Source organism: Suncus etruscus, chromosome 11, assembly GCF_024139225.1.
Source record: "Suncus etruscus isolate mSunEtr1 chromosome 11, mSunEtr1.pri.cur, whole genome shotgun sequence".
Classification (NCBI taxonomy): domain Eukaryota; kingdom Metazoa; phylum Chordata; class Mammalia; order Eulipotyphla; family Soricidae; genus Suncus; species Suncus etruscus.
The window spans coordinates 100199104-100222009 of NC_064858.1; the positions used below are offsets into that span (position 1 = coordinate 100199104).

Sequence of the window (22906 nt, forward strand, 5' to 3'; positions counted from 1 at the left end):
TTACTTTTGTACTGGAACTTATCTCATCACAGATATGGAACAATAAGAGGTATTTTTCTCAAAGTATTTGCCTGAACTAATTTCAATGTTGCCAAATCAAAAAGGAAGGGGAAGGAATTCTGAAGTGAAGCTATGTGTAGGCTAAGAGAGGTCAATGATCCTGACAATTTAAGGAAAAGCACCATTACAGAAAGAAAAACAAAGCTGGCGACATGCTAAGTCAGTAGAAGGCTCTCCAGGTGGAACTACAGATAATTGCTGAGAGTTGCTTTGCAGCACGGTGAGATGATAGGAAACAGAATGAGAAAAATTGATAATTTCACCCAAGAAACAGAACAGGAACATTAGAAAAGAAAAGAGCCTTAAGAGAACCAGCTTAAATCAACAAGATAATTCAGATGTGGCTCTCTAGTTAAGCTGACTTGTTGGGGGGCAATGGGTTTCCTTGATTAGTCATGCCCCAAAGACAACTTCACACTGGTAAAGAAACAGGAGGGTGCTTTGAAGGAAGGATTGATTTTTCTGCACTGCAAAACAGTTTGAAGGGTCAGAGCAATAGCACAGTGGTAAGGCGCTTGCCTTGTATGCTGTCAATCTGGATTCTATTCCTGGCATCCCATATGGTACCCTGGGCCTTACCAGGAGTGATTCCTGAGTGCAGAGCCAGGAGTAAATTCCTTAGCACTGCTAAATATGAACCAAAAACAAACAAAACAAAAACCAAAATCAGTTTTAGTAAAAGGCTTTTATAGTAAAAAAATCATACGTATTTGATGTACACTTATGAATAGAGAACAATGAGAAAGGAGGATATTGTAAATGGGTGACATGTTCTTTCTGGTGACTTTTATTTAGTTTTCAAGTGGATCAACAAAATGTATTTTTTTTTTATATTTCAAGTAGACATAAAGGTGTGTAAACAAAGATCTTTTTAGATCTTTAGTGATGTTTAGTTTAAGTTGACATTAAGTTATTTAAATTTAAAGAAATCTCTCTTTCTGAGGGAAGGTAGGTGGGCCACACTCAGTGGTACTTAAAGTATCTTCCTGTCTGTGCTCAGGAGTGATTCCGGGTAGTATTCAAATAACCATAAGTGAATTTGAACTAGGATTTGATCTAGGATTTGCACCATAAAAGGATATGAACTAGGATTTGAACCATCATCCTCATACTATCTTTCTGGTCCCTTACAATATGTCTCTTCATATCTCTGAGTTGTGATTTCAGAATTAGATACTATGATGGATGTAAAAGAGAAAGAAATTGAACTTGGTTGAATCAGTCAACCATGTGATCTTGAAGAAACAAAAGGTTTAACTCTGGGATTTAAATTACAAAGAGGGAGATGAGGGGCCGGAGAGATAGCATGGAGGTAAGGCATTTGCCTTTTATGCAGAAGGACAGTGGTTCAAATCCCAGCATCCCATATGATCTTCCGAGGACCCTACTGATGCTTGCATGTTTTTAGCCTATTTTTTAGTTGTTGTTGTTGTCTTTGGTCACTGCAAGAGGTTCTCAGTGTTTATTCCCCATTGGTTCTGTGCTTAGGTTCTGGGGATCAAACACCGGTAGGATTCATGCAAGGCAAGAGTCCTGCCAGCTGTACTCTCCCTCCTCCCCTGATTTGTAACTGTTTTTGTTGTTGTTTCAGTTTTGGGGCCATATTTGGGCTCAAAGGTCACTCACTCCAGGCAGAGTTTAAGGAAGTTTTTTGGGGTGCCAGAGATTGAAGCCAGATTGTCTGCTTTAAAAGGTAAGCACCCCACCTACTGAACTATATCTCCAACCCCAATTTCTAATCATTTTTAGTTCACAGAAATTATGAGTCTGGTTAAAAGTTTAGAGTCTAACTCTTCACAAAAAAAATACATAAACCTTCTTTATTGTGAACAATTTCACTAATAACTTTGAGGTTTTCTATATTCCTAAATTTACCAGTGGGTCACCTAGGCATAACCTTTGATTCATGTGATTTGTATATGGATCATCCATTCATTCATAAGTGCCTGCTAGGCTTCAGAATTTATATGAGAAAAATAGGATGGTATCAACTATACCAGATCTTTAAGGAAAGATTCATTTTAAAACACAAAAATTAGGGCCAGAGAGATTTAGCCAAGGCAATCCAGGTAGGGAACTACCTTGCATGTAGCTGACCCAGATTCAATCCCTAGCATCCATATGGTTCCCCCAAACCCCACCAGAGTAATTCCTGAGTGCAGAGCCAGGAGTAACACAGGAGCATCGCTGGATGTGCCTTCTACCCCAAAGGAAAACAACAGCAACTGCAACTAAGCAAAACAAAACAAAACAACAAAAACAAAAACTACCCATAGCGTAACAGCTAAGATTTGACAAATACTCTTGTCAACTGTGGGACTGGGAAAATAGCTCAAAGAACTAGAGCACCATCTCTGCATACAGGAGGCCCAGGTTCAATCCCAGCACTGCTTGGTTTCCCAAGCATTGCTAAAATGACCTTTGGACTTCAAGCTAGGAGATAATCCTTAGTTACAGAGTCTGATCTCTTTCCCCAAACCCCTAAAATAAAAGAAATAAAACTTAAGGTAAACTTCAATCATAAATAATAGCTGTAAGTCCCAGCCCATGTAAATCTCTTGGGAACATGATAGTTGTCTAAATTTAGTGCTTTCTAGCACATTGAAGAACTCTCATATTCTGTCTTTGCTAAGACCTAGTTCTCTGTAATCAGAACTACCGGTAGGCAGTTTCACATTTTGACCCCGCATCAGAAAAGGATAAGCAATACTTTGACCAACAAACATTTTAGGAAGGATTTCAGAACAGAGGTCTTTGGAGGCTCAGGTCAGGAATAATTCAGAACTGAGTTTTAAATGCAGGTTCTGACGCCAAAACCAGGTTAACAACTCCTGAGTATTCTGCCTCACCTCACTGAACTTGGGTTTCCTGCTCTGTAAAATGGAAAATATAAAAAGGAATCCTAATGAGAAGTTAGTTTTTAATTAAGTAACTATACATCAATCAAGTCAGGACTCAGCAATCTCAAGGTACTTGCTAAACAGAATGATCTATTGCTCTGTTTGAACAAAATATGAAAAGAGTGTGCATCTTACTTTGAAGGGAGACAGTACTTCTATAAGGAGTTTCTTGGGTCAAAATCTAAGGATGCAATAATAATGTAATGACAGCAGATTCTCTCATCCTATCATCTTTGGAGACTGTTGTGGATTTTTTGTGGGGTTTTCTCATTGTTATTTGGTTGACTTGGTTTTTGTTTTGGGGCCATATCCTGACTCTATACTCCTGATAGGTCTGGTGGAACATATGGGATGTTGAGGATCAAACTAGGATTAGCCAAGTGCAAGGCAAATCCGACCTGCTGTACTATCAATCTGGGCCCTGTTGTGGGCCAGCAATCAAAGACTGTGGGTTGCCACAGACACTCCCTTCCACCCCACAGCAAAACTCACCTGTCCGCTCTTGGCTGAAGGAATAATTTTCGTACTTGCCACTCCTTGTAGTTATGGTCACGTTGTAGAGGCGGCCAGGGACAAGGTTGCTGAAGGAACACTCGCTGACAGACTTGGCAATGACAAGCGACTGAACCACCATGTTGCCGTGGGCGAGGGTCACCACATAGTTATCCACGTCCCCAGGAGCAGGCAGCCAGGAGATACCCAGGTAGTCATTGCGCCCAGAATTGTTCACTGTGACACCACTCACACTGGAAGGGACTGTGGTTGAAAATGAGAAGTTTGCAAAAGGGAAGAGTCATCAAAATGTGAAACTGCCAGTGTGGTGAGCACAGTGTGAAGCTAGATGCTGATTATCCAAAAGATCAGAGAAATGGAAGCATTTATCTTTGGCATCTTGAAACTGAGTGGTCTGCCACCACCAGAAGGTGACTGACAAAAATGCAGGGGTGGAAAGACAAGGCTGGGGCTGGAATACAAGCATGGCATCTGATGTCTATTCCCTCCACAAAAGAAAGTTTCCTAAATACAAGAATGTATCTCCTACCTTTTTGTGGTGGTGGTGTTTAAAAAGTATGCTAAGTGGAAACTTGTTTGGGGAATTTGTCTTGTTTGGGGGCCACATCTGGCAGCGCTCAGGGGTTATTCTTGGCTTTGCACTCAGGTATCATGCCTGGCGGAGCTTGGGAGACCATAAGGGTTGCTGGAATCGACACAGGTTTGGCTGTGTGCAAGGCAAACACTCTAACTGCTGGACTATGGCTTAGACCCTATGGAGCTCTTTTTATGTTTAAACCCTAGGATTGTGTGTAGGAAAAGGAACGTTCTAACAATTCAAATCAATCTTATGCTTCACTTCAAATTTACCAACATAGCAAGATGTTTGTGGGAAAGGTAAAGAACAGGCCAGCGCTTTATAAAATCTGTGAGATAGCTTTGATCCTTTTGTGATAAAGTTAAATTATTTCTAGGGAGTCTAACAAAACTGAGGGTGTGGGGGGGGCGGGTGTTCAAAGTATTTTCTCTTTACAAAGTATTTCCTGCCCTCTAGTGGCAAGCCATCAACCTAATTGGCATTCCTAGCTAGAAGTAGCAACCCAAAAAAGATTAAGGGAAAGATTAAGAGGGCCCCCAAAAACCAATGTGGTCATCAAGGCCTTTTTATATCAACCACTGTCATTTGCTTATTTAAATTATGCTTTAAGGTTACAAACACTTACTGAGAACCCGCTACTTCCCAATTCTCCAGGTACATAGAAATGGAAAAGGGTGGATGCCTTCGAGAAGCTAGAAGTATACTTTGCAAATGAATGACTGAGGCTTTGAGGTATCACTGAAGTATGCCACGAATCGGAGTAACGACTGTAGTATTGAGTAATAGCCTACCACATAGTCAACATAACTGCACAGTGTTAGTTATTGCCAGTAATAAATATAAGAATTAAATCCTAAGGGAATTAACAGATGCTACAGGGGTTGAGATACATGTGGCCAACTGATTCAATCCCACATTTGTCCCTGGAGCAATACCAAGTACAACCTTGGAGGCCCCTGAGCTCCATCAGTGTGAGCTGTGGGATCTCGAGCACTGTAGGGCTTGAGCATATTTATATCTTCAGGTTGCATGAGAATTGCTGGGATTTTTGATCATCCTGAGTCCCTCTTGGAAAGCTCTCCTCTTCCCCTCCCCACAGAAGAAAATCCTTAAAGGATATGTGAAAATTAGTACCATTTGATCATTAGTTGACTAATTCCTGTTGATTTGTGAATGTAACATATCCTTTTAATCTAACAAGCTCTGATATAAAGAAAGTCTCTATACACTTAAAATCTCTTATATATCACCCAAAATTGTGAATAGTACACTATTGAATAATACTGCTAATACTGCTCCATGTATATTAAGGGTCTCAAACTCGTGGCCCGTGGGCTGTTTGCAGCCCTCCGTACAACATTTTGTGGCCCTGCCCTGGAGTAATCTTTTTTGTTTTGTTTTGTTTTAGTTGTTTGAGTCACACCCCCTCCCCCCAATGTTCAAGGCTTACTACTGACTTTGCACTCAAGGATCACCCTGACTTTGCCTCCTGTGGCCCCAGGTAAATTGAGTTTGAGACCCCTGAATTGTATATGGACATTTTTAGACACAAAGTTGAGATTTTATACATATTTTATGTGCATTATATTACTCCCCCCTTTCCTCTCTCCCTCCCTCTCCTTTCTCCTTCCTTCCTTCCTTCCTTCCTTCCTTCCTTCCTTCCTTCCTTCCTTCCTTCCTTCCTTCCTTCCTTCCTTCCTTCCTTCCTTCCTTCCTTCCTTCCTTCCTTCCTTCCTTCCTTCTTTCCTCCTTTCCTCCCTCCCTCCCTCCCTCCTTCCCTCCCTCCCTCCCTCCCTCCCTCCCTCCCTCCCTCCCTCCCTCCCTCCCTCCCTTCCTTCCTTCCTTCCTTCCTTCCTTCCTTCCTTCCTTCCTTCCTTCCTTCCTTCCTTCCTTCCTTCCTTCCTTCCTTCCTTCTTTCCTTCCTTTGTAGTACCATAATTGTTTCCTATTTTTCTCCTTTCTATTTTTAAATTTGGTTTTTGGGCCACACCTGGCCACATTCAGGCATAAATCCTGGCTCTGTGTTCAGAAATCACTCCTGGCATGCTCAGGGGACCATATGAAATGCTGGAACTGAACCCAGGTCTGTCCTAGGTCAGCTACGAGCAAGGCAAATGCCCTACCTCTATGCTATCTCTCTGGCCCTGTTTTTTCCTTTCCAAATGACATTTTTTTCCGTTTTGTTTTGGGGTCACACCTATCAATGCTTAGGGTTTACTCTTGGCTCTGTGCTTAGAGATTGCTCCTAGTGGTGCTTATGGAATCATACGTGTTGCCAGGAGTGAACCAAGGTCAGCCATATGCAGGGCAAGGACCTTAATACTTGCACTGTCTCTAGCCTCAGTGCTTGTACTCTTAAAGTATGTGATGAAAATAACTCATTTTCATTTATTCATATATCTCCCTCACGTCAAAACTTTGTGTTCATTCTTTAGAGAATTTCTTATCTTTTTTGGTGTTATATAATGTGTTTATAGAAATTTTGCATGATACCTGTCAAATACTGGTCCCTCTGTTGCCATTAAAATATAGGTATAAAATAATTACAAAACCCATTTTTTCAAGTTAATTCAGACTCTGGATTATTTCAGTCCATTACAGTAAGTGGATGGAATTTGTGTGAGAGTCTGACTAGTTGCTAGCTGGATCACTCCCTTTTGTTCTTAAGCACACAGTTAAACAGCATTTCTGGTCATTTAACTGTGTTTCTATAAAATGTGGGTGGAAATGATGTGTTTATTTCCTAACCCTGGTCATCTTTCCTACTCCACCCACCTCTATTCTTTGGAAATGCTCAGAGCTCTGAAAACCTAGAATAAGGAAGAGCCACAAAGTCAGAATCTGAGACTCTATAGTTATTTCTCTAACTAAACTCATCACTCTTTGTGGTGAGGTTGATGACGTGGTCTGTAACTTCCAACCCTCCTGTCTTTTGTCTCTGAAAATTATTGCAAGAATATCTTTCATTTTTCTTAAAACCCATAGATGAGTGAGACCATTCTGCATCTCTCTCTCTCTCTCTCTCTCTCTCTCTCTCTCTCTCTCTGACTTATTTACTCAGCATAGTAGATTCCATGTACATCCATGTATAGGAAAATTTCATGACTTCATCTCTCCTGACGGTTGCATAATATTCCATTGTGTATATATACCACAGTTTCTTTAGCCATTCATCTGTTGAAGGGCATCTTGGTTGTTTCCAGAGTCTGGCTATTGTAAATAGCTCAGCAATGAATATAGGTGTGAGGAAGGGATTTTTGTTTTGTATTTATGTGTTCCTAGGGTATATCCCTAGGAGTGGTATAGCTGGATCGTATGGGAGCTCAATTTGAGGTATAGCATTGTAATAGACTTGGAAATGAATGCAAAATTCTCAATTCCTTTCCACAACTGTGTTGTTATTTTCCCTTTCTCACTCTGACACTCAGTGTTGGGATGAATTAGGGGATGGATTAGGAAATGTAGGTTTAGGAAAATAACAGTGATGGAACTAGGATCAGAATCTAGGCCTACTGATTCTCAAGCAAAGCTTTTTAATCTCCTACTTCCACTAATGCTACACTGATGAATGAAACATAAAACCACTAGCAGACAAAAACAAAGACTTAGGAAGAAGGACACAGACAACTTTTGTCTGTGTTACTGTCAGGTACTAAGAACAAAAGAAATGGGTGTATGCAATAAAGACTGTGGAACTATCTTTTAATAACTCTATTGCTCTTTAGGGATAATTAATAAGGTTAAAGTTCCTTGAGTTCATGAAGTATATGAGATTTATGATTTTAGAGAAATGTATCTACGATGCTTATAGCTAATACTCAAAATCTGAGCACTGAGAGTCAAAATATAAATGATCATAATTAAATAAAATTAACTGAAGTGCTAACCTTTTCTAAGTTTACTAATACTTTTAAATCTTCTATTGATTTTTTTTCTTTCAAGAAACTAGAACATACATTTTAGATTGATATTTATGTTCTTCTTTTGTGTTGTATCGGAAAAAGTTAGAACAAGTGTTTGGAGCCAAAGCTGTTTGACACATATGACATGAGACTATTTGTTTACTTAAATAATTACCCTATTTGAAAACAAGATCCTGAAGGCCAAGAAATATTATTTACATGACATATAATATCATTGTTTAATGTTTCTGATATGTGATTTGGGAATTGTATTAACTCAATGTTTGACAATAGGAGCTGCAATATAATTTACTTCCCATGTCTTAAAACCAAAAGCTTGAGCACAGAAAATAATTTAACAAAACTTTCTTATTTTATAACAAAGCTCTTATTATTTTTTAAAGCCTTATTTCAAAAGATATCAATTGAATAAGGAAATACACTTAGGAATCAAATGTCTGTCATGTGACCATAACTATTTCTACAAGTTTTGACAGATTTATTGGAGATTTTAATAAATTCAAAATTTGTTCTTTTTTATTTGTGTGGTCTGTTTTTGGTCCACACCCAACCAAGCTCAGGAGCTTCTCACAGCTCAGCTGGCGTTTGATTCGAGTTGACTCTTAGGTGATGCCAGGGATTAAACCTAGGCCTCTTCTATGCGAAGCATATATCCTAGCTCTGAATCATCTTCCCAGCCCTCAAAATTTATTCTTTCTTACTCTTCCCTGATCCCCAATTTTTATTTCCAGGACAGTAATATAGGCTGGGTGGTATTGAAACTTGGTTTTCAAAAAGAGGATGATGAACTTATTTTAGGATGCATAGAAAATTCTAATGTGTACCTTGGACATTTATGTGACCAGATCTCTAGAAGTCACAGAAATGGCTCTTACCTGTCCTTCCCTCCACCACCACTTGTCGGGAAGAGATCCCTCCGCTCACAGTCGTGACCACCACAGAGTAGAGGCTGCCTGATTTGAGAGCGTGGAAACTGTATTTGCTAGTCTCACTGGAGACACTTTCATTTTTGATGACCACATTTTCATGGATCAGCAAGACTTGGTAGAAGTCTATGTCTCCCAGTGCTCGGGTCCAGTTAGTAAAGAGACTGTTGGTTGTTCCTTGATTGGATACATGCAAGCCTGTCACTTGGGCAGGCACTAAAATATATGGACAGAAGCAAAAACAGATTAAGCTGAGTTATTGGAAGAAAATATAACAGGAAGTAGTAAAGACTTGGAAATATCTTGAAATTATATATGTATGTGTGTAATTCCCTTTTCTAATTATCAACTATTTTGACCTGAAGTTAGCTTGAAGTTAGTACTTGATCAACATATATCTTCTTTGTGTCACTTTCTTGAATTATAATCAAATTGATTAGAAAGCTAGCCTACTTAGAATTTATTCAGATATAAATATATTAATGAAATATATTAATAAAATTATTGTTATAGATGAATCATAAAATTTCACTCTACTTGTACAATGTATATTTGTGCTTATGTTGAAAGAAACTAAAATTCCAAAACAACTTTGACAAAGAATAGTAAAGTTTGTGTAAAAACTCTTTAAAATCCCCTAATTTTTTTTGTTTGTTTTTTGGGTCACACCTGGCTGTGCTCAGGGGTTCCTCCTGGCTCTACACTCAGAAATTGCTTCTGGCAGGCTCGGGGGACCATATGGGATGCTGGGATTCGAACCACCGTCCTTCTGCATGCAAGGCAAATGCCCTACCTCTATGCTATCTTTCCGGCCCCAACATCCCCTAATTTTAAGACTTCCTAGAAAACCACAGTAATGATATTGCAATATTGTGATATTGATGCTATATTGGTAAAAGTATAGACAAATCGCTGAATGAAACAAACATGAGAGTTTAGAAAGAGCATTGATTTTTTTTACAGAGATGCAAAGGCAGTTCAAGGAAAAAAAAATAGTGTTCCAACAAATAGGCCTAGAACATTTGATGTCCATATAGAAAGAAATAAACCTATATCCTTATCTCATATTTCTTTTAAAATAAACTTCAAAGGGATGATAAGCTTAAGTTTAAATCTCTAAAACTAAAGATTTTAGGATAAAATTCTTTGTATCTCCTTCTAGGCTACTATTTCTTAGCTATTACTCCAAAAACACAATGTATGAAAAAAAATGAATAAACTGGACATTAAAATCTTAAGTTCTGCAAAATAGACTAGTGAAACAATAAAAAGATCAACTCATAATTGAAGAAAACATCTTTTGTTGTTATTGTTGTTTTTGGGTCACAATCGGCTCTGTGCTCAAAAATCACTCCTGGAAAGCATGGGAGACCATATGGGATACAGGGATTCGAACCACCCTCTCTCCGGGATCAGCTGAGTACAAGGCAAATGAACCTACCAGTCTGCTATCTCTCCAGTCCCTGAAGAAAATATCTTAATGTGAAAATTCTTTAAATGTGTCAGAAAAAAAAACCCGCATTTCTGACACAAAATATATCCAGTATAAAGAATCCTCAAAATAAATTGATAAGAAAACAACCATATTTGAAAATATTAGGGCCAGCAGTGGTGCAGCAGTAGGGCATTTGCCTAGAACCTGGCTAACCCAGGACAGACCATGGTTTGATCCCCGTGTCCCATATGGTCCCCCAAGCCAGGAGCAATTTCTGAGCGCATAGCCAGAAATTGACCCCTGAGCATCACTGAGTGTGGGTCCCCCTAACCCTCCCCCAAATTTGAATATATTACTTTTCAGGCTGGAGTGATAGTACAGCAAGTAGGGTACTTGCCTTGCACTCAGTCATTCCAGGTTTGATCTTCACCATTCTGTATAATCCCCTTGTGCCTCCTGGAATAATCCCTGAGTGCAGAGCCAGGAGTAAACCCTGAGCACCATCTAGGACTCAAACACCCCTCAAAGAAAATATAACTCTACCTTAAAAGATAAATGGATAGCAAATAAGCAAATAAAAATATATTTAGAACCATTATTTAATAAGGAAAGGAAAATTAAGACCCCCTGATATATTGACTACACAAATAGTTAAACTTGAATCTGGGATTAAATCTAGGACTTCTTCAAACAAAGGATGCAGCCCAGCCCATTGATCTATTTCTCTAGTACAGTGAAAAAAATATTAATTCTAAAATAATACTTTGAACATTCATTTCTTCCATAATGGTCAACTACAGTCCATGAAATATCTCACTCAATAAATACAATTACACAATTGAATAACATATAAGATATAATTATATGAACAGATATAAAATTTAAAAGAAACCTCAAATGCCTTGAAGGTAATTGGATTACAGAAGCAGATTTGCTTAAAATTTAAAACTGACTTTCCAACATAATTTAAGGTTAGATTTTAGAACTTTGTAGGACTTAAGAGATAAAGTGAAGGACTTTCCTGATCTGAGGTTATAGTACAATGAATAGGGCATTTGCCATACATGTTGCTGACCCAGGCTCAATACCTGGCATCCCATATGCTACCCTGAACCCCCCAGGGGGTGATTATTGAGTATACAATGAATATCCACCTGGGTATAGCCAGGTGGATTCCCCCTTTAAATAAATAAAGTGAAGGACTTTTCTATGTAGAGAAATTGCTTGTGTGAACCTTTTTAATACCGCATTTTGAAAGTGTAAGTATAATAAGTAATATATTTAAGTATAATAAATAATAGGACATAATATAATATAATAAATAATACATGTAAATGTAATAAATTTATTAACTGTTTCCTTTTTATTCCCTATATTATCCTATCATTATTAGTACTGAGTGAAATAGAGAATTTCTTCTGGCCCCACTTCTGGAAAATTAGTAATTTCAAGACAGCTTCAGTGCATTTGAAATCTGAATTTATAAAACTGTGATTATCCAAAACCTCAAATAGACAATTTAGGTTAAAAGCCTGAGTTGATATCAGTCCTACACTTGATAGAATCAACTAAAGTCATCTCTTGAAACCCACCTTGAAACAAGGTCAAAGAACCCCCAAATATAAAAATTCTGAGGTATATGAATTAATAGTTAAAGAAATCACACATATTTAAGGAGGTAGAACACTGTAAGTAAAAGGCAGTGAAAATCAATACAACCAGATATAGTTTCTGAAGACGTTAGATATTATAGTTAGGATACATAGAGTATAATGTAAAATAATTAACTCATAGCCATTAAAGAGTAGAGTTGAGATAGAAAAATAAAGCACAAAACAGATTGGAAAGAGAGCCAAAGAAAATGTTTAAAGGTAAAAAAAAAAAACACAAATAAAATGTTAAATTTAGTGAGTGAATATAAGGACTGTGGTCTTGGACATTTTGGGGCCTGAACACTTTGGGGTCGATCAAAGTACATTATATTTATAAATTAAAACTATAAATGTTAACATTCCTGTAGAAACCATGCTATCTAAATTGCAATGATATTGAAAATTGAAAAAAGATAGATTAGATAGAACCAAATAAAGAACAAAGTAATTAAAAATAGGGCTGAAGAAACTAATTAGACGATAGCCAAAGGAAAAAAATAGCCAGAAATATAAAATGGAATAGATATGAAATATGTGTAAATTTGTGAATAATACCATGCACAGAAAAATAAGAAAATATATGTATATATGCATTCTTTTATTCCTGTCTGATCTTATTACTCATGATCTATCCTAAAGTTGATTAACTTGTGTTTTAGATTCTATTATTTCATGTGTACTGTAGACTAACTGTAGACCTTCCCTTTCTGTATATCCATTCTACCTAGAATATCCTCACCAGCTCAAAACATGTTACTATTATTTCCTTAAGAATAATCTTCCTTTTAAATATACTTCCTCTTTTAAACACAGCTCTATTTCTCTCTTCTCATTTGCAGCAAAACCCCTTGAAAAGATTTTCCTGTACTTTGTTTCAATTTTAGCAAAACAAATCCAAACAAATATTTTTTGTTGTGGTTTTGGGCCAACTCAGTGATGCTCAGAGGTTAATACTGGCTCAGGAATTACTCTTGGTGGGGCTCAGGGGACCATATTAGATGCCCAGGATTTGAACCTGGGTCAGTCACCTGCAAGCTTTCTACCCTCTTTTATATTTATCCATCATCCAAAACAAATAATTCTTTTTAAAAAGAATTAAACAAAGGCAGAAATTAGTAAAATATAAAAGAAATAAGTCAGGTTCCATAGCACAAATGCCCAGTATGTAAAAGGTAATGAACACATTTAAATTTAATAGTAAATAATCCAGCAGACAGTATACTTTTAGTCTGAAAATTATACCTGTTCTTCCTTTTGTTGAAGATGAATTTTTTAAGTCTCCACTAATACTAGTGACTGTAGCTATGTATTTTCGTCCAGGCACCAGGTCAGTGAAAGTGAATTCTTTGGCATCTTTGGGGAGTGACTTGTGGATGAGTAAGAGGTCTCTGTCGACCAATGAGATGATGTATTTCTCCCATTCTGATACAGGGGTCTGCCACATGACACTCAGGGAGGTCTCATTGGCATGCTTAACACGCAGTTGGAGGACAGCCAAGGGGACTGAAGAAAAAGCATGAAGACTTGGGTCATTGATGATCTCAGATACAGTTGAGTATTATTTAAAAAGCTGCTGTCTTCTCTTTTATAGACATGCGTTCTATTTTAGCATTTCTTTTTTTGAAAGCTAGTAAGCACTAAGAAAGTAAAAAGCTAACCACAAAAAATTTTTGTTCATGCAACAAATAAGCAAGAAATAAGAATTTAAATGAATAGTATTGGAAAATATTTTTCTGGGTCATTTAGCTTGACCACATCCAATTTTATGAGGGTTTATATCTTCATCTGAATTCTAGTAATAAAAATGCACAATATTTTATAGTATAATCCTGTGAGCCACCGAAGCCATATAGAAGGACCCATGCTTAAGTATTTAGGTGGAAGTTAGAGTATTTATTACTGCCACAGCTTGAGAAGGCCAAGAGTTTTATTCCCAATAATTTCTGAGGCAGAGACAGTAATGTGTCCATAATAGGGAGAATATTAATAGTGCAGCTGATAAGTAATAATTGCATCTTACTAAAGACTTCTTTTATATAATGAACTGAAGTTTCTATTTCTGTAAAAGGTTCTATTGGTATAATTTCTAGGAGACAATATTAGGGCAAAGTGTTGATCCCCTAAAAGACCAGGAAAGCCAAAAATCTGGAAGAATCAAGTGTGCTAAAATATGTTATTTTGGCTTAAAATGCATAATTCCATTCTAATTGACTCTTTAATATGTCTTCCCTCATATAGAAACAAAATAGTCTCAGCTGTTTACGATAGTTTATTTCGTTGTTATACTTTTTTTTTTTTTTTTTTTGGTTTTTGGGTCACACCCGGCAGTGCTCAGGGGTTATTCCTGGCTCCAGGCTCAGAAATTGCCCCTGGCAGGCACAGGGGACCATATGGGATGCCGGGATTCGAACCGATGACCTCCTGCATGAAAGGCAAACGCCTTACCTCCATGCTATTTCTCCGGCCCCTTCGTTGTTATACTTTTAAGAGTCTACATGCTTCAACTTATCTTACTAACCTAGTGGTATAATTTAAGAAAAGTTCTCTTAAGAACTATGTCAACAAACATATAATAATGACAAGCTCTTAGCCTTGGATCACAAGACTCAGATTACCAAATTGTGGGGGAGAATGATGAAGGAGGAATGAAGAGGTGAACCACAGGTGACACAGGGACAGTGATAGAGGATTATGAACTCTTTGGTGATGCAATAGCTTTGTACATCAATGCCATAAATGTTATAACACTATTATGACCATGGAACAAGAACTGTAGTAAGAAAAAATGATAAGAGATGCCAACATATTGAGAACACCCACTGTCACTTAACAGTATTTTCAAGTTATTTGAAACGAGTTAGATATATAATATTGTTGTATTGTGGATATATAATATAGGTACGTGTTCTGTGAAATATTAAAACTGTTTTTAAACTTATACAGATGACTGACCATAGTTGGATATCAACATTTGGAAGTTGAAGATATAACTGAAAGAAATATTTGAAAAGTTGAGGAAGTGTTTATGTCTTTTGACATTCTTCTAAGAGGAACACTGAGGCCATGGAGTTATTTCCTAATGATCAGGTAAGACTGAGGATAGTCAAATTTTAAGGACAGAGTACATGAAGCCACTGGGATTTTTTTTTTAATAAAGCTTCTTTGTCAAGGAAACACATCTAGGGTGTGACTTGCCCAGGAAATCAATTTAGTGGTGACAACAGAATATCTGAACACATGTTTCAATATAATTTTTTTTTTTTTGCTCCGAAGTATTCAAGTATAACCCCCTCTACTTTAGAATTCTTCCTAGGTCTGGAAAATTTCCATCACCAAGTCAATAGTTCTCTAATACTTATTACCAGCAAAAGGTGTTCAATAATCTTCTTTTGTGGCAAGAATGAGTCTTCATTCACCGATTTCTCACCCCTCCTATTCTTTTGGTATTTTATGTCTTTATTCATAAATTAATGGACTCACTAGTGAAAGTGACTTTTTCATGATATTATTTTTTAAAAAAATCAATGTTTAACATCGTATTTCATTCTATACATCTCTAATTCTATACATCTCCAGTTCCAGGCATGACATGGACAGGGATGTGGGTGACATAGGGTGAAAGACTAAATAAAAGATTCTAAAAATTAAGGTTACTAAGTTAAGGTTCCACCATCATATTTTCTTACCTGTCCTGCCTTGGCAGCGTTTAGAGTTCTTGAAATTTCCACTCTCAACAGTGACTTCCACTTCATATTGTCTTCCTGGAATAAGTCCCAGGCCATCTATGACATAAAATGTTTCTTCCTTTCTCACTGTCGTGTTCAGCAGCACCGTAGACTCATTGAAGAGCTGTATCCGATACTGCTCCCAGTCACCAGCAGGGGGCGACCAGCTCACGACGAGGGACTTCATGGAGCTATTGCTATTGGCCTCTAGGTTCCCAACTTTATCTGGAACTAACCATTGCAATAATGTCAAAAGAGGAGATGATGAAAACAAAAAGAACACAGACTTACTTTTTTTTTTTTTTGCAAAGCAGTAGATAAGAGACAGAATCTAAAATTGAAACAGTTCTATTCTCTGGCTTGCAATTCTATGTTCTTTCCTCATTTTGAAGACATTTGAAGTTTGGAAGAACAGTAGATTAAAATTATTTGAGTAATGTATCTCTAGTACAATCTTCTGTAACACTTTTTATAACCTAGTAATAGGAACACTGTATTTTAGTGATTGCCTACACGTTCTAGAGACAATATTGATGTTGCTCCCAGCGATCATGGCATTGATGGATGTGGTAATTTTGGAAGAAACGTTGAATGTTGTGGTCATAAAATATTTCTCTCTTGGGGTCAATGAGATAGTATAGAGGAAAGGCACTTGCTTTTTTTTTTGCATGCAGCTGACCTGGGTTTGATTCCAGGCATCTTATATGCCCCCCTTAGTCTACCAGGAGTAATCTCTGAATGTAGAACTAGGAGTAATCCTTGAATATTTCTGGGTGTGACATCAAATATCCCCTTTCAGGTAAAACAAAAAAGAGTAAAAAATTAAAATTAAAATTAAAAACAAAAAAAAAAACACTTTTCTGGTGAAAAAGATAGGTATTCTGGCAATATAGCATTGATCTGATTTTTTTTCTCAAAAAATTTAGAGCCTCATCTAGGTATGTGAGCCAGTAATAAGAGTACATCCCTTACATATGTGAGCCTTGGGTTTAATTCCTTGCACCACAGAAGCAATAACATAAAGCAAACAGGGTCTGAGAAATAGTACAGTAGGTATGATGCTTGTTTTGGAAAAAGCAGGCTCCAGTTGGATCCTTGGCATTCCATAAATTCTCTGACACCTCCAGAACTGATCCCACATGTAGAGCCAAAGGTAGGTAAACCTTGTGCATCACCAGATATAGCACACAAAAAAGCAAAAACAAGGGGCCAGAGCAGTGGCACACCAGTAGGGCATTTGCCTCACACGCAGCCTGACCTAGGATGGATGGCAGTTCGATCCCCTGGTATCCCTTCTGGTCCCCCAAGCTAGGAACAATTTCTGAGTGCAGAGCCAGGAGTAATCCCTGAGCATGGCCCCCAAACAAACAAACAAACAAACAAAAAAGCAAAAACAAGAACGCAAACCTCTCCGACCCTGCATCCACCCAACAAAAAGTCATTCAGGATCGTTCAGTTAACTACAGAATATCAAATTCTTTGGCATTTGTAGCTTTTAAAAATCAGTTTCTGAATCTTTCCAGTCTTACTCCTGACCACTCCACAGGATTATGCTCCCTCCCTCCTGGCAAACTGGAATTCAGAATTCCAGTTGCGGGGCATGAGAGATAGCACAATGGTAAGGCTTGCATGCAGCCAACCCAGAACAAACCAGGCTTCAATTCCTGGCATCCCATATGGTCCCTGAGCCTGCCAGGAGCAATTTCTGAGTACAGAGACAGGAGTAACCGCTGAGTGCCCCTGGGTGTAGCTCAATAACCAACCAACCAACCAAACAAACAAAAACTCCAGTTCCACAGTTGCATGTTCTACAGTTTCAGTGCTTTTTCATATATTATCCCTTCTACCTCAAAAGCCTTCTCCTTTTCCCTCTTCACTAGCCAAGAGTTTTGTATTTTTTTAGGGTCCATTTAAAGATGAATTCCTCCAAGAAGTCTTTATTAATCTTCTGAAAAATAATTTGATTCCTTGCTTTTTAACCATATGGCTATTTGAAATCTCAAAGGGTACAGGGAAGAGTTTCTGGAAATAAGTTTAAATTCCAGATCATCATTGTATGTGTGTGAGGGAAAAAGTGGAGAAGGGGGCACAGGGCAGTGTATGTGGGGACCATATGTAGTGCCAGGGATCATCTAAATTTGGCTGCATGCAAGGCAAGCACCTTCTTAAATCCTGTACTCTATCTCTGACCTCCAGCTCACCATTACTGAGTAAATAATTAAAAAAAATGTTGGCACAAAAAGGATCTCACAAATAATGGGTATTGTTTAGTTTGTGCTTGATACATGGAAGTGTTGATATAATTACCATTCTTAAAATGTACTATTTTAATTTTTGTGTGTATATTCTACATTCGTGTGATTAAAATGTAACCTTAAAGGCCAATAGTCAGTAAAAGTCTAGATAATAGATATTTGAATACTTTTGACCATCTATGTGGTCTGTTTCACAGTTTATTTTTAATTCCTTTAAAAATGCAAGATCCTCCCTTAGCTTATGACTATACAAAAGGTCACAGTATTGGGACACTAGCTCAGTGCTGGAATAACTTATCTTGTATGTGTAAGGCCCTATGTTTGACCCCCAGAACTCTGCCCCCAAAAGAAAATCTCAGAAACAAAACAGGCCATAGTCCATATTTAGTTGGAAGTAGTTTGATTAACCCAGGCATTTTAGCAATATATATATATATGTATATATATACATACACAATATACACAATAGATGTTAATGACATAAAATAATAAAGTATTTTGTTGTTGTTGTTGTTGTTGTTGGGTCTTTTTGGGTTACACCTAGTGGTGCTCAAGGATTACTCCTGGCACTGCACTCAGAACTCCTGGCTCAGGGGAACCATATGGAATGCCAGGGATCAAACCCTTATCTGTCCCGGGTCAGTCACATGCAAGGCAAATGCCCTACCACTAAAGATGTATCTTATGGAAAAAATAAGCAAGTATTCCTGGACCTTAATAAGTATATTGACCAAAAAATTTTATTCATCATATCAATGCCAACATATTTATGTACTTATGTGGTATCTTGTGAAATAGCTCAGCATAAACTCAGTTCTGCAAACTGTTTAGAATTAGGACAAAATGCACTTGCTTAAATAACTTAGATGAATTCAGGTGACCTTTGCCTTGTTCTGATGTGGGCTCTTGTCCACAGACATTCTCTGTCATGGAGACACCAATTCCTAGGATAGGAAAGGATTCTTTTTCCCTTCTAACTCATTTTGCTCTATTTTAAGGTAGAATCAGAGTGTTTGGAGACACTAAAGATTGTATAAACTAGAGCCACAGACTCACCTGTTCTACCCAGTGCCATCTTCTGAGCAGACAATTCACCAGAGACACAGCTGAAAATCACTTCATAGAGCCGGCCAGGGGTTAAATCTTTAAAGTAAATTTCCGTAATCTGGGGTGCTAATATTCTGGATTCTTTGACGATCCCTTGGTGAGACAGGGTGATGTTGTAGGAATCCACATTCCCAGGAGGTCTTTGCCATTTGACTTTTAGAGAGGTCAAAGCGCCATCGTTTGTCACCTTCAGATATGAGACTTCCATGGGGACTAATTGGAATTGAGTGGAAATAAGATTTTTAACTCAGGATAGTTTATCAGTCTGATGGCCAGATTTTGACCCTGAATTTTAATCCCCACAAGCAACAATTCCTGCATAGAATAAAATAGTCATTTCAAAAGGCAAAGAGAATTCTTCTAAACTAAGTCAAGGCTTTCTGGGGGTGTGGAAAGAGCTGGGACATGTTTGTCAGAGCTTGGTTTTAAGGTCAGTCATGGACAACACTGGTCACTTTATCTTATGTAATCTATGGGTCCTTATTAGCAAATGAGGACTTGGCTAAGAGACCTAAAAATGATCTTTCTATTTCTGAATTCTTTATGGGAATCTCCAATTAGTTGTCATCATTTGCCTAATTTCTTCTTGTCTTCATTTATTTACTAATAGCAAGTATATAGGATGTATATTTACTTTTGATTGTAAATACTAAGCAAGTTAAATCTTGGGTTGTGTCATTTCATCAAAGAAAATAATTATAAAGTAGAGACAATTTGGGGAGATCTATTGTTTGCACATTCTCTTGATATGCATTTTGGTCATTAAAGCCAAAGTAGAATAAGAAACATTTCATTAAAAAATAGACCCTGGGTCTGGCGTCGTGGCGCTAGAGATAAGGTGTCTGCCTTGCCAGCGCTAGCCTAGGACAGACTGAGGTTCGATCCCCAGCGTCCCATATGGTCCCCCAAGCCAGGAGTAATCTCTGAGCATCACCAGGTGTGGCCCAAAAACCAAAAAAAAAAAAAAAAAAGAATAGACCCAGCACACTGGATATGAATTGACCAATTATAGTGTAATTAGTTCCTCTTGTACATAAATAATTCTTAAGACATATGGCACAGAGAATAGTAAAATTGCTTTATGCCAGTAGATGTGTGTGTGAGAATTCTTTCTCACTTGGAATACTGAAGGAAACCGGCATATTAAAGAGATCCTCAAACCTCTGCACTGATCTTGGTTTCTTTCAAAATATTGTCAGGGGATAATATAAACTTAATTTATTTTTGAATAATATTTTTATTTAAACACCATGATTACAAACATAGTTGGGTTTCAGTCATAAAAAGAACACCCTCTTTCACCAGTGCAACATTCCCACCACCAATGCCCCCCATCTCCCTCCTTCCCACCCCGTCTGCCTGTTTTCAAGACAGGCATTCTACTTCTCTCACTCATTAACATTGTCATGATAGTTGTTAGTGTAGTTATTTCTCTAACTATTTCTCTAGTTCATTTCTTGAGAAAAATGGAAACATTACTCATGAAGGGTTTCCTGTAATATAAAGAAATTTGAATCTGACTGTCCTTCCAGTCTCCAAATAATTGAACAGGCCACATGGATTAAAGAATTTGTTGATTTGGACCTTATTTGGCTGTTTGGGGCCTCGTACCTGTCCTGGCCAGTTTCCATCTGTGGTTCTGTAGCACTGCTGCCTCAGCCACAACTGTGAGGTTGTAGAGGGAACCAGGGGTCAGTCCATGAAAAGTGTAGTAAGTAGCATGTTTTTCCACAACACTGTCTTGAACTAGGTTTCCTTTATCCATAAGCATCAGCTGGTACTTTTCCACATTCCCAGAGCCAGGAGACCAGGAAACCAAGAGAGAATGAGTGTTTGCTGAAATGCGAATATCTTTCACGGGGGATGGCACTAGTAAGAGAAAGTACATTTCCAAGTGTCATTTATAATTTCCTTACAGAAAACACAGGCATAGATAATTAGAAATCATGCTCTCCTGCTGTTTCGAAGTATGTCTAATTTGTGTAATAACAGTAACAAAGCAGCATTCTTAAGCTTTTACTAGAACTGAGAACTCTTTACAAAGTCTACAACCTGAAGCTACCTCATAATTTATTTGTCTGTCTCTTCCATGAATGTGGCATAACAGCAAAGAGAAAAAAATCTATAGAATATGAAAAATAGAGACTGAACAGAAGAGGAAAAGAAGGGAGGATAGACATAAGAAAGGCCATGTTTTAGGGAATGAAGTAGTAGATAAGGCATTTTTTTTTTTAAATTTTCGTTTTTGGGTCACACCCAGCAGTGTTCAGGGGCTACTCCTGGCTCTATGCTCAGAAATCGCTCCTGGCAGGCTCAGGGGACCATATGGGATACCGGGATTTGAACCACCGACCCTCTGCATCCTAGGCAAACTCCTTACCTCCATGCTATCTTTTTGGCTCCAGAGAAGGCATTCTTGATATCAAGAGGTGAGGATATTAGAGGCAACTTAATTCTCACCAAGTTGAAGGAGCAAAGACTTGTATTGAGCATAAGAATATTTAGGAGAGTGAAATAAGTCAGAGGGAGAGAGATAGACACAGAATAGTCTCACTCATCTATGGGTTTAAAGAAAAATGAAAGACATTTCTGCAATAATTCTCAGAGATAAAAAAGAGGAAGGCTAGAAGGTCCAGCTCATGACATGAAGCTCAGCACAAACAGTGATGAGTGCAGTTAGAGAAATAACTACACTGAAAATTATCATAATAAAGTAATGTGAATGAATGAGGGAATAGAAAACCTGTCTAGAGTACAGGCGGGGGTGGGGTGGGGAGGAGGAAGATTTGGGACAATGGTGATAGGAATGTTGCATTGGTGAAGGGACTGAGTGTTCTTTACATGACTGAAACCCAACTACAATCCTATCTGTAATCAAGGTGTCTAAATAAGGATATTAATAAAAAATAAAAATAAAAAATGCATTTAGGAAATGTCATTATTTGATGTTATGGAGAGACTATACAGAGGAGGAAAATATTTAAATAGTAAGTTTTAAACTCAGACAATGCAGTAGAAAATTCTTTTGTCTAAGGTTTGAGTTAGAAAGGCCATTAGGAAATATCTACTTCCTTTTAAAGAACATTCCAGTTTCAAAGAAGTTCTCTGGCTTGCTCAAAATCACACAGAAAGCTAGCAACACAGCTGCACCTTAATTTTATATCAGTCTTTCCACTGTATTTCACTATATTTGTTTATTTTTTGAGCATATATTATGTTATATCCAGCTACCTATATATGCATATATGTATTTATATATATCTTACCTGTTGATCCATTGGTATAAACTGTGGAGGAATGTTTATCTCCAGAAAAAGCAGTGATGGCAATATTGTATTTGTTACCAGCAGTGAGGTTGAAAAACGTATGCTCATTCCTTGAAATAAATTCTGGAATTTGGATATCCTGTACCTTTTGCTTATCATCAAATAATTGCACTTCATAGGCAGTGACTTTTCCAGGAGAAGGTGTCCACCAAACATTTAAGCTGGTTGAAGTGGTCTTTTCTTTACTCCATTCAAACTTAGCAGGAGCTAAAGGTTCTGCAAGAAAGAATGTGGCTTGAGGACTGGCAAATACATTATTATCTAATTATAATTCTGATTGATTTTTTTCCTTAAAATTGTAAAGACAGGGTGCCCAGGAAATAAATTGGCACTTTAATTCACTTTCAAAGTGTTTTATTTATTTATTTATTTGTTTATTTATTTATTTATTCATTCATTCATTCGTTCATTCATTTATTTTGGTTTTTGGGCCACTCCCAGCAGTGCTCAGGGGTTACTCCTGGCTATCTGCTCAGCAATAGCTCCTGGCAGGCACGGGGGGCCATA

At 37.6% G+C, this 22906-nt stretch overlaps 1 protein-coding gene across 1 annotated transcript in view; it reads right to left on the reverse strand.

Moving 5' to 3' along the window:
* PTPRR (protein tyrosine phosphatase receptor type R) overlaps nucleotides 1-22906 on the reverse strand; it is a 357511-nt gene that overhangs the window by 60912 nt on the left and 273693 nt on the right. Inside the window, exon 13 of the mRNA XM_049782793.1 lies at nucleotides 10646-10660. Coding sequence (XP_049638750.1) covers nucleotides 10646-10660 — 15 coding nt within the window. The remainder of the gene's footprint in view (nucleotides 1-10645; nucleotides 10661-22906) is intronic.